Below are 20,557 nucleotides of genomic sequence, written 5' to 3'. Positions count from 1 at the left end.
TTAATTTTTCTTTATAATTCCGATCTCAGGTATAACCTTTGTTCCCCAGAGTAGTGTTTAAGTTGGGTTAGGAAGAGTGCATCTGTTGGGGGTGAGATAATTTTGTTGAGTGCCCTTAAGGCCTATTCAATGTAAGAGTGTTAATTTTGCGAATTTTTGTACATTTCCTCGGTGACTGATATTATTTTGTTGAAAGCCCTTAAGGCTTATTCCATTGTAAATTATTTAATTTCTTATTTTTAACAATACAATTTCTAAGTGACTGATATTGTTTTGTTGAAAGCCCTATGCCTGTTTCATGTGTGCAAGCAACATTTTTACTTCAAATTTATTGTTGCCTGAGTTTCTATTAATTTCTTATCATGTATAATTTTATTCTTAGAGTAGTGTTTGTTTGAGTTAAGAGGCGATATTGGTGTAACATTATTTGATTGTGTTTGTGTGTTGGGGGAATATAGTGTCTAAATTTTCAGTGTATCATTCATCCCAGTCACAGACGTTCCTTCCATTGGTCAATGATAATCATTTTGTTTAGTAGATTTAAGTGTTCTTGTGTTGGTTCGATTTTCTGGGGCTCTTAAATTGCCATTCATTTATTATTTTAATAAACTCAAGTCAAGTGAGAAATTAAGTCAGTAAATTGCGGTTCTCGTGCTTTTATTTTTGTATATATATATATATATATATATATATATATATATATATATATATATATATATATATATATATATATATATATATATATATATATATATATATATTTCGTAATAGATCACAATGAAAACGTGGATAAGATAATTCTTGATAAAATCACACGGGAAAAGAAACAGCGGAGCACCTTAGCTTTCGTCTTTAATCAAGACATCTGAAAGATGTCTTGAATAAAGACTAAATAAATATTGACTGTATTCTCAAAGTATCTCTATATATATATATATATATATATATATATATATATATATATATATATATATATATATATATATATATATATATATATATATATATATATATATATATATATATATATATATATATATATATATATATATATATATACACATATAAAACAAAGAAATATGTGTGTTTGTGTGTCCGCACGAAAATCTCGGAACCTACTTTACCGATCTGTAGTGATGATGGATGATGTTATATGTAGTGATGCTGGGTGGTGTTATATGTAGTGATAATGGATGGTGTGATATGTAGTGATGGTGGATGATGTTATATGTAGTGATGATGGATGATGTTAAATGTGGTGATGATGGATGATGTTATATGTAGTGATGATGGATGATGTCATATGTAGTGATGATGGATGATGTTATATGTAGTGATGATGGGTGGTGTTATATGTAGTGATGATTAGACAATAAAATAATAACAATTTAATGCTAAAAAATTTGCTGTACCGTTCTAGTGGAACTTACATACACCGTTAATGAACTATTGATGGAAGAAGAAGTTTTGGGGACTGAACAGTGAGACAATGTGGAGCCTCCCAGAGGGTGGCGTCCTACCGTGGCCTAGCGAATGAGCCGCCCAGACCAAACTTGGCATGGATAGCAAGCGTCATGTGGGGATCTCAAAAAAAAACCAACCAACCCGATCCGACACACCCAACCGGACCCGACTCGTTAAACCACACAGAGGTTGAAAAGGATGTAGAATTGTTGTAAAGTCCTCAACTGAGCTCACTAACATGGTCTACCCAAACATTATCCACCACTACGAGGACCACAAGTGGCTGCGTGAACGCGCAATTCTGGCACCAAAGAATGAAACAGTGGCTGAAATCAACATGACTCTACTCAGACAGCTTCCAGGCAGTGAGAACTCATTCAAACCTGTTGATACAGTAATCGACCAGGACCAAGCAGTCCAGTACCATGCAGAATTCCTTAATTCTTTGGAGCCGCTGGAATGCCTCCTCACCACCTCACTCTTAAGATTGGAACTCCTATAATGTTCTTAAGAAATCTTGAACCTAGCGGAAGAGCTGACGGAGGGCAGCGATTCCATAATAATAATAATAATATGTGTAATATATTTATGTTATAATATTAATATTTATAATAATAAGAACAATAAAGGAATAAATTCAAAAGATCAAGAGTAAGAAACAATATTTGTATGTTGTGTTGGCTATGGTAAGAGAAACAATTGAGATATGCAATTGTGTGTAAATGAGCAGAAAGTCAGATGAGCAACCTGGGACTTGGTCACAATTTTCGTGATGCCATATGGCAGCAGGGTCTACCATTAAATAATACATTATGTCAATATCTTCCCAGGCGGTAGTATGACGACTCCAGGCAGGAACAAAGGTGTCGGCAGCTTCCATTACAGAATTTCATTATGCAGACGATCTCACCCTCGCTGCTCACAAGGAACGCAGCCTGCAGGGGATTCTGACCTATGCAGATGCGTATGCACACTTCAGCCTTGAGGTGAATCTATGTAAGACTCATATTCTCTTTCAGACTGCCCCTAGTTCAATCACACCTCCACCATCCATCCAGCTTATTGGTATTACCCTCTCTAATGTTTTACATTTTCAGTATCTCGACTCCCACCTGTCCACCACCACGGACATCGATGAATAGATTCAACATCGGACCCGGTGTACGTACAGCTGCGGACAAAATGCCCTGAACATTTGGCAGTGTCTGGCATATAGGTGCTTGGGGTATCTATAGGTGAAGGGGATTGGAATTTTCTCTGTGTTAGGTTTGTTTTACCTTTTGTAGTTCCGCCATAATATGTGATGAAAAGCAGCGTTATTAGATATAAACTAATGCCAGATATTTCTAAGTGTTCAGAATTTTTGTCCGCAGCTGTACATCCCAAGCCTTTGGTAGACTCTGTACCCGTGTCTTCAGCTGTAGGGAGCTGAAATTATCTACAAAGTTGCAGGTATGTTGAGCAGTGGTCCTTCCCACCATGCTATATGGCAGTAAGACATGGGTCACATACAGGAGGCACCTCAAGACACTTCGAAATTTCACCAACGAGATAGCCTGACTGCATACCGAGGTAGATAAGCGCCAGCGCCGAAAAGACGCTGTCGCCGCCCCTCCCGCACTAGATGTAGCCCTCCACACGTGCCACATCTGTAGACGGCCCTACCGGTCCCGTATCGGCCTCTCGAGTCACCCCAGAGCTCACCAACGAAGGTGACATTCTTAATAACTCATATTTTTTAATCATAGCGGAATGATCGTCTTACTCGATTCCGAGTGACAGCAAAGTAGTAGTAGTAGTATGTGTGTGTAATGATAATTATAAAAATAATAATAATTAACGATTTATTGAAAGAACATGGCAGCCAAAAGGCTGAAAATAACAGTTCTAAAATAGAGGAATTGGCCACTTGATTTATAAATAATATACAAGTAACATAAGTGATACAAATATGATATATAGTAACAAGGTGGGGAGAAGGTCATACAACAGGGATCTTCAGCATAGTAAAAATTCAAAAGTAAGAATGGCTGGGCGTGAACACACTGGGTGACTAACTAGTCCACCCTCTTTGGGTCCAAATTGGGCGAGTGTGTGCACTTTGGAATGAACTTACCGAACTTGGCCCAGATGACCTTTGATATGTCCCCTTTAATATCTGATATAGGGCACAAACTTTAGACCTCATTAACACACCCTAATTATCAAAAAGCAAAATGGCCTCCACCATGCAGGGGCTTCACTGGAATTTTGTTTATTTCAGCAACTATAGGTTCAATTTTCATATACAGTATTTTGTATGGAGATTGATAGTTTATATGGTGATAGAGCGATCGGAATGGGTTTCATGACATTGTGAGGTCAAGGTCATTGAAAAATATCAAGGTCACTGTTATTTTTGGGTATTTTTGGGGCAAAAACTGCTATCAAGTGCATATCTGTATACCTGAAGCTACACTATTTTATATGCGTTTACGTGGTCTAAATAAATGAGATACTACAGTATTCTGGGCTATTCTGTTAGCTACTCGTTACTCAACACGTTTGTCAGATGTTACCCAGTTAAATGATTATTAACTAAATACTACATATATTGCAGGCTATTTTCAATTCTTATTGGCAGTGGTTGTAAGATCGTGTTGATTTTGATCCATTCCTTCAACCTTGCCGGGAACCCATTCAAAGAGGGCAAGCAGTTAGGTCATCCTACTTGATACAAAGGAAGTAATGAACAAAGAAGTTGGAGAAAGCATTTTCAGCGCCTAGGAGAAGTCCTACCCAAATGACAAAAAAAGAACACCACTTCATAAAAGTTAATATATGCATCTCCTCGGGCAGCTCTACGTTTATATACAAGTCAGAGAGGTAATGCTGACCGGTTCTTCGGACATGAAATGCTGACCCCTCCCTGTCTTTCAAAGTATGAAAAGCTAAGAAGTGGACAAAAAAATCTGGTGCTATGTCTCGAAAGTGAAGAAAAGCTTGAAGGATGTGATTGTTTTGTTTAAACTAATCGACGGAGCTGCCATGGTGCATTGGTGCATATAATCATGGAACAGGTGCCATGGTACATATCCTTAAACCAACAACTGACTAGAAGACATTCACCGACTGTGCCACACACAAGATCTTTCCATACATCAAGCAGCAGCTCATCTCACCTAACAGTGTGGACATTTTATTTGATCGTTACTTCCCAAAGAGCTTGAAGGATACTGCCATAGGTAATAGAAAACGATTGTGCAGACAAAGGTTACTGGTGGAGGAAAGCTACCAAAGAAATGGGATAGTTTCCTCAGGGACAATCATAATAAAGAACTGTTTGCTTTGTTAGTACATGCTATTGCACAATTAGTGATTGATGTGGGAAAATTTGCATGTGGTGAAAGTGTCCTGGTGAATCATACCAAACACCAACAGAGGCCTAGTATTCGCTCAGAGTACTCCTTAGGCAGCTGTAATCATGAGAAGTTTGATATGCAGCTAATGCTGTAGAGTAGGGTTACACGAGGGTCATGACTCGAGCAAATAACACAGACGTTGTTGTGCTTGCAATTTCATTCTTTGAAGAGATTGGAGCTGATTATTTCTGGATTGCGTTTGGTATGGGACAGTATTGCCTGCAGTTAATTCTGTGACCGGTTCGGATACAACCTCATTTCTGTCCGGTACAGGTAGGTAAGAAGGGGTCCATAAGACCAGAGTTATAAATTCCTGTCCTGTGCCGACTGGTGAATAGGCCGCTGGAAATATCCGCTGAAGATGTGACGGCTATAGAAAGTTTTGTTGTGTCACTCTACTCATCAACTTACCTCTTTAGTGAGCGATGTCAATCAAACACGGCAGCACAATATATTTGCACGTTTTTCTCGTAGTTTCGAATATCTTCTTCCATCTAAAGTCGCTCTGATAGAACATGTTAAAAGAGTGACGTATCAGGCAGGTTATGTGTGGGGCCAGTCCTTAGTTACGAAGCAGGAACTGCCTGACTCGTGGAGATAGATAGAGACAGATTCTGGGTGGGAACACACTGGACCCTTTACCTCGAGCTGCCAAGACTTTAGATGAGCTTATTCGGTGTGATTGTGGAATCAGCTACACTGGTACTGTACTGCTCAGTGCAAGTGTGGTGGTACTTGCCATGGACGCTGTAAACCACCTCCACCAATATTCCTAGAGACCTAGTAATCATGTAAGAATGTATGCCTTAGCTTATTTGCCGTGTTCGCATAATGTTGGAAGACGATTGCATTTACATGTTCCCAGTGTTAATAGTTACGTTATTGTTACAAATAATTTTTTTTTAATATCATGATGTTTTCAGAGATGATATCAACATGTGTAAGCACACAATTCCTTCATTTACTAAAGAAACTTTTCCATTTGACTCTGTCGTTGTGTTTTGTATTTCATTGTGAAATAAGAAAAAAAATATTAACTGTGGCGTTTTTTAAATACTTGGGAAAAATTATCTTGACTGTGACCCTTCCACATTACCTCTACCACTTAAAACATAAAAAACCCTCCAATTGAACTCCATCTAATAGTTCTATACAGTTACTACTAAATGTGTGTAATTTTGAACTGTGGTACTTTAGAAATGCTAATTGTAGACAATTTATCCCAAAAATAACAGTAACCTTGATATTTCTAATGACCTTTACCTCATAAGTTCATGAAACCTATTCCAAGCGCTTTCTCGTCACCTATACTATCAATCTCCATTTAAATATATGAAAGTCGAATCTGTATTTGAAGAAATAAACACCATTCCAGTGACGCCTCTGCATGGTGGTAGCCATTTTGTTTTTTGCTAATTTGGGTGTGTTAATGAAGTCTAAGGTTTATGCCCTATATCATATGTTGAAGGGGACATATCAAAGGTCATCTGACCCGAGTTTGATGAATTCTTTATAAAGTGCACATGAAACCCCTTACGGTGTGGACTATACGAGTGGTTGATGATTTTGACAATGGTTGGGATTAGGCTGTTCTTATAGCGATCAGTACATGCTCGTGTGGGCTAGATGCATTTGTGGTGTCGCACTGTAATTCGCGGACGAGGGCTCTCGGGTGGAAACAGGAGCTGGTGTCATAGGATGGTGCAGAAGCTTCTTCCCAAATTTGCAGATGAGGTCATGGTGATGATCAGAGAGGGTAAGTATGTTAAGCTTTTCTTTATGTGTGGAGTAGGAGGGAGAGAGAATAATCCTGCATGCCCTCTTCTTCAACCTTTTCTAGGTGTTTCCGTTTTGTGACATTTAGGGAGGAAGGCCAGGCAGGGGAAGCGTAGGTAAGCTTTGGAAGAATGAATGTTGAGTAAGCACCGAGGAGCTCGGGCGCAGGAACTCCCAGGGACTTGAGACGAAGGAGGAGGTGAAGATGAAAATTGGAGAATTTGACATTTATACTGACAATGGTTTTCCAATTTAGCTTGTGATCTATAGTGACGTCGAAGAACTTAGTGGAGTCAACATCCTGGAGTGTGTTGGGCCCCAAAGTAATGGAGGAAGGTTGGACAAGATCAGAGGAGAGGTTCATGTGCATAACCATGTCTTGGAAAGTGTGATGGTTACATAGTTGTTGGTGGCCCAATTTTGGAGACTGTTTAATATATTCTGGAGGGCGCTGTATTCGGGAGCCGAGTTGATCACACTGATCCCAATGGTGGAGTCGTTGGCATGTTTCCAACGAGTGAGGGTTTCTCTCTGGGCATCATTGATAAGCAAGAAGAAGCAGAGCGGTCCCATCTTGTTGCCTTGGGGGACGCCACAGGTGAGTGATTGAGAAGTGAGGACAGCCCTTCGGAATCATACGGCTTGGCGTGGGTCACTAAGCAAGTCTCTAAGCAATGGGATAAAACTTCTCCAAAACCCGAGGTCGATGGCTTTGTTGGTGATTAAATTGTGGTCGACTAGGTCGAATGCCCTGGTTAAGTCAATGAAGGCGACAGCCACAGACGCATTTCGCTCTTCCAGATGGCGGTATATTTAGTCGAGAAAGTCGACAACACAGTAAGTGGTGGAGGATGTTTTCATATTGAAAAATTTCTGAGAATGTATGGTGCCTGCTATATTAGCATAAGCCCAGTCAAAAACGAACCTTTCGCAGATTAAGCAGAGTATTGAGGTAATGGCAAAGGGTCGTAGCTCATTTAAGGATTGTGGGCTGGTTGACTTGGGCACTGGTGACACATACGAGGGAAGCAGTGATGATGGAGCAGAGGGGTTTAGCTAGTTCCGGGAAGAACTTCTTATAGATTTTCATTGGTAAGTCGTTGGGGGTGGTGGAGTGCTTATCTTCAGTTTGTCCAAACGTCTTGCTACTTTAAATTCTTTCACTAAGTCAGTGGGAAAGTGGGCTGGTAGGTAAGCAGGGAGACTGATTGTGTCAAGCTATGGAAGCATCTGGCATATAGTTGTGAAATGTTTGTTTGATTGCTATGGGGAGGGGATGTGTTTTATTGTTTAGTCCACATAGTCCACATTGGCTTCTGTTGGTCTGCTTCAGGTGCTGCAGCTTGGTTGGGTAGTAAGTCTTCTTTGCAGCACGTATTTCACGGATGATTTGATTGTGAAGGGCCCTGTAGCGGTTGTTGTCATTAAGATAAAGGGCGCTGTTTCTCGGCTGCATAAGTCTTTTAAAATCCGAAGTGTGATCCAGAGCAAGTCAGCTGGGTGTAATCTGATGGCCTTCTCAGGTAAGAAGTGGTGGTGAACTTCCGTGGTTGTGTTGATGTAATTTTTCCATTTGGTGTATACGTCATCCACACTTAGTACTCCAGTCTAGGGATGGTTAACTGTCCACTGCCTGACGAGACGCAATGTATAGTCAGTAATCTGCTTGTAGGTCTTGATGCAAGGGCTCTACACGTGGCTGAAGACCAGAGCAATTATTTTATTTTTTATTTTTTTGACTAATTGCAGGCATCCCCCCCCCCCTCATCCTTGTATAAGGTGAAGCGCCCAACAGGAAAGCATGCTCAGCTCATGATTGCCTTATGTCTCATGAGTTAAGGGCGTAGAAGCCTGAAGAGTCAATGGTTTATGTCTAAGCAAGTTATTGGAAGCTCCAACAACGTGTCCCTGAATACGAATTCGCAACTTTCGATTTACAGCAGGTACCTACTTTGCTGCTTGGTGAAGAGGGACCAAAGGGACTAGGAAGAGTGTCCAAACAACTTCCGCCGACCTGGGAATCAAACCCGTGACATCTTGCTTGCGAGGCAAGAGCGGTACCGCTCTACCACCAGCGCCCCCTCACCAGAGCAATGATAGGATGCATTGGTTGAGGTTGAGGTTGAGGTTAAGATAGGGTTAAGGGTGTTTTGACCATGCTTAGGAAAATTCACAGCTTGTGATAATTGCAGCTGGTTCTCGATATCAGTGGTGTCAATTTCGTCATAATCCCCACATACTACTAGCTTGGCACATGGGTACTTAACTCTGAGGTGGTTTGAGATGGTAATGGGGTGATTGATAAGAATGACTCTGGTGGGTGAGCGAGGCGGATAGTATGCCAGACGGTATATGATAGAGGTAGTGTGGCGAAGGTTGGCAGGTGGCTTAATACGTACCCATTATGCCTCCACATCAACTGGGACTAAAACATCCAGGCGTGACGGACGTAATTCATCCTGACGAAGGTGATGAAAGAGTTGATATCCCTTAATGTGGCAAGTTTCAGGAACAATTTGCCACGCTTCACAGATCGACGTTGGTAGCAACTAACCTGACTGGTAGCGAGCTCGTTAAATGTGTTGGCGAGGTAGGTGACACTGGAGAGCAGTAAGGACTGTGCCATATTTGGGGAACTTCAGTGTTTTGGTATGGTCTGTCAGGAGTTGGTTTCTCTGATTTTCTACTGGACGTGATAATCCTGATGGGCTTCTGTATATGACGTCTTTGTCTAATACTTCAAGCATGAAATATGTTCAGTGAATTTAGTAAAGCAATAACACTGCCATCAGGATATTCGTTCCCTCACTTTAAACTGTACAAGGTGCGCCTGGAGTACGTCACAGGTGAACATCAATTGATATCTGTTGTTGTGGACGTACGGAAGTGTATGTCCACGGTGGCCTTTAACTTAATGGCGGCACTTTGAGGACCACAGACAGAATTTACAAGGCGGTGTACAATGGTAGACATCTGTTAATATTTGTCTAGCTGTAAACACTGCAACCATCCTTGTCACAGGCACTTTAAGGATCACCGACAAAGTACCCAGCGGGTTAGTACTACACTGTTCACTGGCGATTTGCTGTGAATCACACTAGCCTTTCTTCGGGATTCACTATTGGATCACTGTTTGATAACCATAGATTGCACTGAATGCTTGAATGTTTTACTGATAAATCTCGGTGTAGTGAGATTGGTAAGGAATAAATGGGGGTAGGGTAGGAGCAGGATGAGGCAGGGCCAAACATACTGCCAAGGAGGTGCACCTACAGGGCACGTCTCGTCAAAGTGAGAGCGAACTAATGTGTGTGTGTGTGTGTGTGTGTGTGTGTGTGTGTGTGTGTGTGTGTGTGTGTGTGTGTGTGTGTGTGAAAGAAAGGTAGATAAAAAACAAAACAGACAGACAGACAGCCAGAAGTTGAGGGAGAGGAAGAAAGAGAAAGACGGAAGGATGAACATAACATAACATAAGAATGGGGGAAACTGCAGCAGGCCTATTGGTCCTCACTGGGCAGTCCCATATACACCCAACCCCTATCGTTCATGTATCCATCCAACCTATGTTTGAACTTATCCAGCATATTCGAGTTAATGATGATGTTTGATAACTTGTTCCACTCATCTACTACTCTATTTCCAAACCAATGTTTACCTATTTCGCGTCTAAATCTAAATTAATCTAATTTAAAACCATTGTTACGAGTTCGCTCCTTGTTGAATAGCTTGAGAACGTTTGTATTGTCACCTTTGTTTAGCCCTGACTTCCATTTATTTATTATACACCTCGATCATATCGCCCCTCAATCTACAGTACGTCTCTCGAGGGAGTGCAAATTAGGATACTTTAACCTGTTTCTGTACTCAAGGTTCCTAATGCCCGGTTGAATTCTTACTAGGGATTCTATATCCATTCTGTAGTACGGTGACCAGAAATGGATTGCATAATCCAAATGAGGTCTCACAAGCGCAAGATATAGTTTTAGGATGAACCTCGCTAGTCTTGTAACTAACATTCCTCTGTATGAACCTAAGTACTTTGTTAGCATTGCTTGAGCATATACACATTGTTTACTTGGTTTAAGATTCCTACTTATCATTACTCTTTAATCTCTTTAATCTTTAATCCAGCTGGTCACACGCATAAGGTCTAGGGGTCGAGTCCTGGTTGGCGAGGTCGTTGATTATATGTTCAAGTCCGCATATTATATGGACTAAAATGAAGTATTTAAGGTACCTCGTGTTTCATACCAGCTGGATTCAGTAAAATGCTACTCCCACCACATAAGTGGCACGGGCAATCCCCAATGGGAGGTTCACGGCGCCATCAGCTCAATGAACAGGCTTTGTGTGAAATTTATCAAAGTCTAGGATTGCTTTTAGTGTCCTTGTGGCAAGGGTGGTAGCATTCCCTGGTCACAGGCATAAGGTCTAGGGTTCGAGTCCTGGCTGGTGAGGTCGTTGATTGTATGTTCAAGTCCCTTTGTTATATGGACTAAAATGATATATATATATATATATATATATATATATATATATATATATATATATATATATATATATATATATATATATTTTTTTTTTTTTTTTTTTTATATATATACATATACAATCAACACCTCAACCCGCCAGGATTCGAACCCACGGCCCACGAGCCCATGACTGTGACCGGGGAACGCTAACTGCTAGACCACCAGGATACTAAAAGCAGTCCTAGACTCTGTTATATTTCACACAAAGCCTGTTCAACGAGCTTATGGCGCCGTGAACCTCTAATGGGGACTACCCCTCTAATGGGGACTACCCGTATCACGTAGGTGGTCAGAGTAACGTTTTACCAAATCCGGCTTCGAAACAAGAGGATCCATATATATTTCATTAGCCCAATAAACACTCGGACTTCTACATAAAATCAACACCTCAACCCGCCAGGATTCGAACCCGGCCCACGAGCCCATGACTGTGACCGGGGAACGCTAACCGCTGGACCACCAGGATACTAAAAGCAGTCCTAGACTCTGTTATATATCACACAAAGCCTGTTCAATGAGCTTATGGCGCCATGAACCTCTAATGGGGACTACCCGTATCACGTAGGTGGTCAGAGTAACGTTTTACCAAATCCGGCTTCGAAACACGAGGTTCCATATATATTTCATTAGCCCAATAAACAGGCCGACTTCTACATACAATCAACACCTCAACCCGCCAGGTTCACGGCGCCATAAGCTCGTTGAACAGGCTTTGTGTGAAATATAACAGAGTCTAGGACTGCTTTTAGTATCCTGGTGGTCTAGCAGTTAGCGTTCCCCGGTCACAGTCATGGGCTCATGGGCCGTGGGTTCGAATCCTGGCGGGTTGAGGTGTTGATTGTATGTAGACGTCCGCGTGCTTATTGGGCTAATGAAAAATATATATATATATATATATATATATATATATATATATATATATATATATATATATATGCTGATAACCACAAGAAAACACGAAATTTCCAAGCGCTTTCGTGTAATTCACATCTTCAGGGGTGAGTACTGACCTGGGTTTCCTATTTTGGGGGTTTCTTAGCATCCCAGGATTCTGGGACAAACCAGAATATTTCCCGGGATCCCGGGATTTCCCGCATCAAGTACGAACTAATGCTATATGCTAACCCTACATACTTCATTAGTGAAGTATCATGTAAGCCAAGATCCACCATTTTAACATGGCTTGTATTTTGGCATCATATATAGACCGATTACTCGACAGTCAACGCACCTCTGCACTCTGCAGGGAGATAAACACGACTAAGGCCAATGCACAAGCAAGACGTGGTGAAGGCCAGAAGTGTACAGGAACGGTACGCGTCACTTCTGTCAGACTCGCTCTAGCCCCCCCCTCTCTCTCTCTCTTTCTTTCATGCGTTTTTGTATTTTACATAGTGCAAATCAGGGATAAGGAATAACAATAAGAATCCCGGAACTTAAACCAAATTCCAGGGAAAAAAAACATAACCTCTTACGCCCGGGATCCCGGAATCCCCAGTACAGACTAAGGGCCGGATACTCAAAACACCTCATAAGTTACGTTTTTCAGCATGATACAGTACCATATATTGTGGAAGCCTTACACTACCATAAATTTAGCATACTCAAAATTTAATTATGGTTCCGTAAGCCTTCCGTAAGTTCTCGTAACTCTAGTGTTTACCCTGTAAATTAAGTTCTCTTGTCGGACGGTAGATGTCAGTGCAGATGCTAGTTGTCCAATCAACGCTCAGTTAACAAAATCATCAAACAATCACAAGAGAAGGAGAAATCAGCTGAGAGCGACGCACGTAATATTATTTTGTAAACATGGAAGGACCACCAGCCAAGAAGAGACGACCTAATTTCAGTGAGGCTGAAGTATACGCTCTTGTGACTGAGGTAGCCAAACGAAAAGAAATGATTTTAGGGAAGTTGGACTCAAGTAGTTGTACACTTCAACTCAGAAACCATGCCTGGGGTGAAGTGTTAAATGCGGTGAATGCTGTTGGTAGAGTCACCCGCAATGTTACTGAAATTCGGCGGAAGTTTTCTGATCTTCGTGTTAGCGTTAAGAAAAAAGCAGCACAAGATAAGAAATATGCTGGTGGAACAGGTAAGTCATAATATTGTTAGCGTGGTTATTGATTGACAATATGAAACAAACTTAACTATGGTTTTTCTGAGGCTTGGTACGATTTTACGTGTTTGTAAACTCAAGGAAGTAAGTAGTGTGGTGGCTCTCCATCGTGAATGAATACACATATTTTCCTTATATGAGCACATTCATTAAAAGAAACATCGTTCTTCGAAGTTTTCCGTGTGAGTAAATAGTAAAAACTTTACCGTTCAACCTAAATTTTTTTTTTTTTTACGTGGATTAACCAACCCAGGCACAGTCACTGACCCACGTCGGGGCCTGTAATAATAATTCTTTAGTACTATTAATAAAAATACCTCTTTATTAATAATAATATTAATAATAAATAACCATAAATACCGAAATGAAAACACAAAAAGTGAGAATCAATATACAGTATGTATGTTGTGTTGTCGATATTACGAGAAACAATTGCGACCCTGCAATTGTGTGTAAATGACACATTTAGTCAGATCAGCAACCTTAGACTTGCTCCTAATTTTCGTGGTGCCATATGGCAGCAGGGTCTACCATTAGACAACACATTATGCTTCCAATATCTTCCCACCCGGTAGTCAGGGAAGTCTGTACTACTGTTAATAATTTCCCCACAACTTTTGGATTTTCTTATTATACCTATCATATAGATTACACAATTTTAAGACACACTTGTCATTGTGTCGCAACTGACGTGGAACAGAGATAGTTAATATGAGTTTGTGTGGCAGGGCGGCGGAGGCCTCCCGTTGGTAAAGGAAGCTAGGTTAGGTAGGTTTGGTTACTGTTATAAACTACATATTAATAATTACGTTATTTCCGACGGTAATGAAGGTCATAATGTATAAGTTGCCATAGAATTCCTTTTTTTATGTCGTTAATTTTCATTCATCAATAGATTTATATTCATATTTGGTTTACATTAATATGTAAATTTTACTTTGTTAGGCTTATAGGCAAGGATATTCTATCTTATGAGTTTACAACTAATACAGGTTGAAAATTTCTGGCTGCGACTATTTTTTTGACTTATTTTACCATTTATTGTTTGTTACCTTAAATCTAATTAACTTTTGACATAGATAAAGGAGAATTTTTGTGGCTACAGCTACAATGATAGGTTAGGTTATAATGTTTGGAACTATTTCAGTAGATTCCTTTGTAACTATGATTTCTGCCAAATATAACATAGTTAGCGTATAGTGTATGTAACCACAGCTCACAGTAAGACAGTTATTATTTATATTTTCTCTTCAAGGTGGCGGCCCCCAAATTGAAATTACATACACTGCAATTGAAGAAGCAATTCTTCAACTATTAGATCCAGCCTCTATACATGGGATTCCAGGGGATGTTGAAAGTGAAGAACCTATTAATGGTAATTCAGTCAAAATACTTTTCCAACCCCCTGATATATTTTGTTCTTTTCTGTCCTTGTTTTTATTTAAAAAAAACTTTTGGAGACATTTTTTCACATCTTGATTTGGAAATACTGTACAGTATACTGATTTTTTATATAATTTTGAAAAATAACAACACTAGTAAGTTGGTTTCATTTCTAGCTTGTTTATTGCTTCCCTAAGTTATATATTAAATGTTGTTATAACTCGTATGTTAATGGACAAAATTGAGAAGTGCAAATATAAGAAATTTAACGCCTAGTTGATATTTAGATTTAAAAATATTTTAAACAAATATATTTAGATGGTCAACACTATTTTTCAAACCATTATTTTTCCTAAAAGCTTTTGTATATTTGGAAATACAGTGTAATATTTTAATTATACTCTTAACATAGACTTCAATCAACCTATTATACTACATTTCTTTCCAGAAGAAGAAAGAGAACCAACCCCCTGACCCTCAGGAACTAGGTTTACAGCTAGTTGTTTCCGAGAGGAATTTATGTTTCGGCCCGTTCAAGAGAAAGATGATTCTATAACCCGCATTCTGAATGAGGATATACAGGAACATGATATCACAGTACCCATTGTTCATTTAGAACCTGAAACTTCAGCACCTACAAACATTCCTGGATTTTCATCATCCGGAACATATGAGGTAGAAACATGTAGTTCAAGCAATACTCGTCAACCTATTGCTGCTACCACGGAACATCGAAGTAGGTCTAGTACCCCTTCTGCCACAGCTGTTAGGTCAACTGTAACTGGTGATTACACTGATGAAATGGGTTCATCTCCAATGCCAAGTACGAGCAGAAGTGGCAGGAGGCCACGAACCTCTTCTGCCCGAAAAGATGAAGATCTTCGAGAGATGCTTCGTGTTCAAACACAAATGAGGGACAGTTTTTTACAGCTTGTAGCTAACACCGAGTGCATTGCATCTGCAATGCTATGCATTGCAAAAGTTATGCAGTCGAAAAATCCTATCCAATGATGCTGTGTTTATGGTATGTGTATATGTAGTTGTTTACTTAGGTAAGTCCTTTACTTTTGGTAAATGTGATAATAGCGTAGTTGAAAAGTCATCAAACACTTATTATAAATTTTCCTTTGAGTGATTGTTATGAAGGAAGACGGCATGTTAAAAAATTGTGTAACTTTCACTTGCAGCCTATACTAGTCATGAAAATGTAACAAGAATATTTAGCTCTCCATAAGTTCATTAAAATCACGAAGTTAAGTGAAAGACACACATTTGTCAACTAATAACATGTGTTGCAGTGCTACTACGGGTAATGTTTACCCAGGTTTTGGGTAAAAGTTCCTACCACACTCAAAATTATATGTTTGAAAACAGGCTTATGTACTTATTTTTATTTTTTTAAAGGTTCCTTTATTTTGTAAGACGTAGTCAATTTCCAGTTCAACGAGTTTTATTTATTAGTTTGCAGTTTGCGAAGTATGATTCAAGTAGGTTGAAACAGGAATAATGGTGCAAATTCACCAACAGCCTACTGTAATCGCTGCTATTTAACACACATTAGTCTCCAAAGCGCAAGTTGTTGCATTGGTTCTTTCATAAGGATGTGCTGTCTCATGTTACATTTTATAGCTTAACAAGCAAAGAGTATTCTATTTTTTTCTTTATTACTTGTAGTAGTACAGTATTGGGTTATAAGTTTCTTTTAATTTACGGGTATTGATGCAGGTAATTCTAGACATATGAAAATTATACTGTATTCCATTCTTAAATCTAAAAAATGGCAACAAATAACAGTAGTTGTATTATTATTTCACAACGATGTGGTGACCCATGTCAAATTGTGTAGTTTAAGATGCAAACAGTAGCAATATTTTTTTATTGTTTCAATTTCTCAAATATGTTTTATATAAGGATTTTTTGTTTAACAAACTTTAGTGCCTTTGGTATTTAGTAGTATTAAAAGTATACTGTATTGGAATCAAATTTGCTCAAGGATATAGTACATATATTATTAAGGTAAAAGAAAGCCATTTAATTTCTATAAAGAAGTTTATTTTATTATGTACAGTATATTGAAAATAAAAGTTAAATCAATGTACGCTTTATTCGCATTACCTCTGTATACTGCACTAAAAAATACTATTTAAACATAGAGGAAAAATGTATTGGTGAATTGATATTTGATTTTAATTCATCAAGTAAACCAATTACGGACTACATTGGCTCGGACTGCTTGGCCTGTCCCTGCTACAGCTTCAGCTGTATCACCAAGTACATGTTGAAAGGTTCCATTGGCTTAAAATCTTAAGGCAACTAACACTTGCGTGTGTATGGGAACAGCATGAGATCTTCTCGTTCTACGCCTTAAAAATGGATCTAAATCTTCACACAGTCTTAGAATTTCACATCGAGGAAACCTATATCTAATTAGATTTTTATCGCTTATATTCATGGGATCCAAAGGGTCCCGATACCTTCGTTCACGTCGTAAAGCTCGATCATGCAGATAAGCTACAACAAGATCCATTGCAGGGTAACTGGAAAATGAGGTCCAAGTGTTACAGGATCAATCTGCAGGACAAAAAATTATGCAATGGTTTAGAAGTTTGTTACAGTATTGTTTTTATGTTGATACTAACTAATTCAAAGTTTTATCATTAGGCCTAGAATAGAAGGGTTATGCCTGTGAAAAACAAAAATTACAGCCTTAAGGTTTTGCCTGGCTCTTTGGGGTAAAATACTGAAAAATGCACAACGTGTTAAAATCTCTGTATTCATTTAAAATTGAAAAAAATTGTTCATTAAGAAAGTAAATAAGGGTGTTAAAAGCATTTAAAAGACATCCTCTTGCCTCAAAGTCTGTCACATACTCGCATTTGAAGCTGATTTCTGGTAGGAACAGCAGCCTTCTCCGTTAGCCGGAATCCTTGAAACCCGGAACTTTCTGAAAGCCGTAATTGAAATTTTATCTAATATTAATTCCCAAAGCATGATTTTGCAGGAAACTTACGGCTTAGGTAAATGACTTTCAGAGAGGCAGATTTTCCTGAAAACTATGAGGAAAGTTTCCCAGATAACCGAGAAAATTCTGGAGATGGGGGATATATTTCTGGGTTCGAGAGATGATGTAATGGGCAATTGCAGGAACTACCGAGAAAATTTTTCCATTACCATAAACATTCTGGGGATGAGGGATATTTTCTTGATTTGTGATAACTGTCTCGTTAACGGGAAAACACTCATTCATTCACGGTAGTGCTCTTCACCAATTGTTCGGGCTAACAGAGATCTCATAGTATTTGGTGTTTTACCCCACTAGAATTTAGGTAAATAATCCCTTGCATAATGTTGGCCTGTGACAAGACACATAAGCTATACTAAGATAGCCTTATTCTGGGCAAATTCAAATAAATTGGTTAATGATAGTATAGCCTTGCCTAACCTAAATGACAAATCACTTCTCTTAAATTACTCATTTAGCCTAGACCCTAGTGTTTTCCTTTCAATGTTGGGAACATTTGGTCTGAATTGTCTTCAAGTTCATACAAAAAACAACAATTTAAAACCTGAAAATATATCGGATTAGCCGTAAATTTTCTTAAATTAATACTCTACCTATGATAATGTTCAAGGAAAGTCTGGAACTAGGCCTAAGGTAGCTGCTAGACAAAGTGTCTCACTGACGGCCTGACGCTCACCAAAAAACCATGTACACATTCTCTAACCTAACATACCATAACATAACATAACATAACCAAACCAAACCTATCTAACCTATACCCTATTAGTATAATTTCTTATTTAAATAATCCTCATGTTCTAACTAAATTAAGTAGGCCCCATGTTTAAACATTTATTTGCCTAAGACTGAAAAAGCAGTTATATAGGCACCTATTAATCAAGTTAATTGCAATCCATATTTTACACCTAATATCATTTAATTTTCGCTAGCCTATGGAAATTTATAGCCTTTCATGTTATCATAAGCCATATACATAAGAAAATAGGCTAAGGCTATTGGTTCAATATTAGAAAAACAAGGCGAAGTCTTGGCAGGAATGTTCACTTGACCTCATATTTGGCTTTCATTACTGAGGGATATTTATGGCTATACAACATTAATAAGTTCTATCTGCAAGTTTACTCAGTCATAAAACATATTTTTACCCTAAGTGTGAACAATACAAACCTTCTATTTTGGTAAGAAATACTTTATAATGTGTAAGAAGACAAAAGATGCGCCTCTTCCAAACTGAGACAAACACAAACACTTAAGCCGCTCATTATACAACAAAAAAGTTACGAAAAAGACAAAGTGAAATATTATATTTCAGTATGTTGATGTACGAAACATTTTCTTCATTATTCTATGATAAAACAAGTCTAACAAGCATTATTACAACATATATTATTATTATTTTCTATACAATCGGGAATTAGTCACTACTACATCCGGGTTGAGAGTGTTACACAACCTCGGGAGCTGGTGTAAGTTACTTGCGGTAACTTACGGAGTTCGATGTCAAATATTGGTTTTGAGTATACCATCTGTGTTTTGAGTATGCCAATCTGAGACTGTCAGTCCAGTTACGGGTACACAACGACATACAGTCCCATAAATTTTTTTGAGTATCCGGCCCTAAGTCTGTACTCACCCCTGAAGATGTGAATTACACGAAAGCGCATGGAAACTTCGTGTTTTCTTGTTTCCTTGTGGTTATCAGCATATACCTGGATTACGTGCACCTACAGTGAATTACTTGCATATATATATATATATATATACATATACATATATATATATATATATATATATATATATATATATATATATATATATATATATATATATATATATATATATATATATATATATATATATATATATATGTAATATTCAGAAATTTCAGAGTTATTTCAAATGCCCCGCCATTAGCGATACTGAGCGTTCAAGGTCATCTGAGGGGAGAGAGCGCTGCCTGCTCATAGCGAGAGATTGCGGAACTAGGCCTATATGATATTAAATGTAATTTACCGAATTAATAATGATGCGATTCATGAAGTAAGGGACTATTATTGAATTTGAAATTATTATAGATCGTTTATCAGTCTGAATAATGTTACGGGTGTCCCAAGGAGTTATTAGTTAGGCGGAAAATATGTCACGTAGGCATAAGCTAACGCCTTGGGAGGACGCGACGCTGGCTGGCCCTCAGTCGCGGGGAGCATTCAGACAAAACAAGACGTCCCTGCGCGTCCGTCACAGAAATAGTCACGTGGCCTAGTCACCTGTGCTGCGCTATTGCAGTATAACAAGTAAGTCTCATTCGATCTCAGACAGGGTTAGATAGGGCAGTGGTAAAGTAAACTAGAGTTAACAGTGAGTTCATTTCAGGGTTTCCGTCAGAACCCACTTGACTGGAGTTGACCGGAGTTGACCGGAGTTGACTGCGAGAGATTGACTGCCGTTTGAGACTGCCGTTGATGATTGAGGGTGGCGATTGTCGCCATTGGACCGATCAGTGTAGGCCTGTCACTGTTTAGCGGGGTAGCAAAGGATCTCTTGAGTGAACGAGTGCTCCCGACAACTAACACGACACGGGACCAGCATCAGCAGTGGGTGATCAGTTCTTACCACTCGGGTGCACAACACCACATGTCCCGAGCAGCTTAGTGAAACCCTCTTGCTAACGGGAAGCTAAACTTTCTCTCAACTGTACAAGGTCTGATTGGCTCACTCCCTTCCGCTTTATGGACGCACTGGGAGTACACTGAGGCTATCTGAGTAAACTAATGGTCACACACTGAGACCGTGAGTCTAGGTCTCTAGGAGATACCCAGAGGAACATTTTCCCTCCCTTATTACGGGTGTAGTTAACACC

At 39.1% G+C, this 20,557-nt stretch overlaps 1 protein-coding gene and 1 long non-coding RNA gene across 2 annotated transcripts; one reads left to right on the top strand and one right to left on the bottom strand.

Annotated features, from left to right (window-relative positions):
• Positions 1 to 12,757: 12,757 nt before the first annotated feature.
• LOC121870594 (nuclear apoptosis-inducing factor 1-like) lies at positions 12,758 to 16,468 on the top strand. The gene is made up of 3 exons (XM_042372424.1): positions 12,758 to 13,268; positions 14,548 to 14,667; positions 15,124 to 16,468. The coding sequence occupies exons 1-3, from the start codon at positions 12,983 to 12,985 to the stop codon at positions 15,147 to 15,149; spliced, it is 432 nt and encodes a 143-aa protein (XP_042228358.1). The 5' UTR covers positions 12,758 to 12,982; the 3' UTR covers positions 15,150 to 16,468.
• A 658-nt stretch (positions 16,469 to 17,126) lies between these two features.
• LOC121870595 lies at positions 17,127 to 18,916 on the bottom strand. Its single transcript, XR_006089731.1, has 2 exons — positions 18,865 to 18,916; positions 17,127 to 17,246 (listed from the first exon to the last, which is right to left on the bottom strand). It is a non-coding gene; the product is annotated as an uncharacterized LOC121870595 (long non-coding RNA).
• Positions 18,917 to 20,557: the final 1,641 nt, after the last annotated feature.

Source organism: Homarus americanus, unplaced genomic scaffold (assembly GCF_018991925.1).
Source record: "Homarus americanus isolate GMGI-L3 unplaced genomic scaffold, GMGI_Hamer_2.0 scaffold56333, whole genome shotgun sequence".
In the NCBI taxonomy this organism is placed as follows: domain Eukaryota; kingdom Metazoa; phylum Arthropoda; class Malacostraca; order Decapoda; family Nephropidae; genus Homarus; species Homarus americanus.
This window is presented reverse-complemented; position numbering and strand designations above follow the sequence as displayed.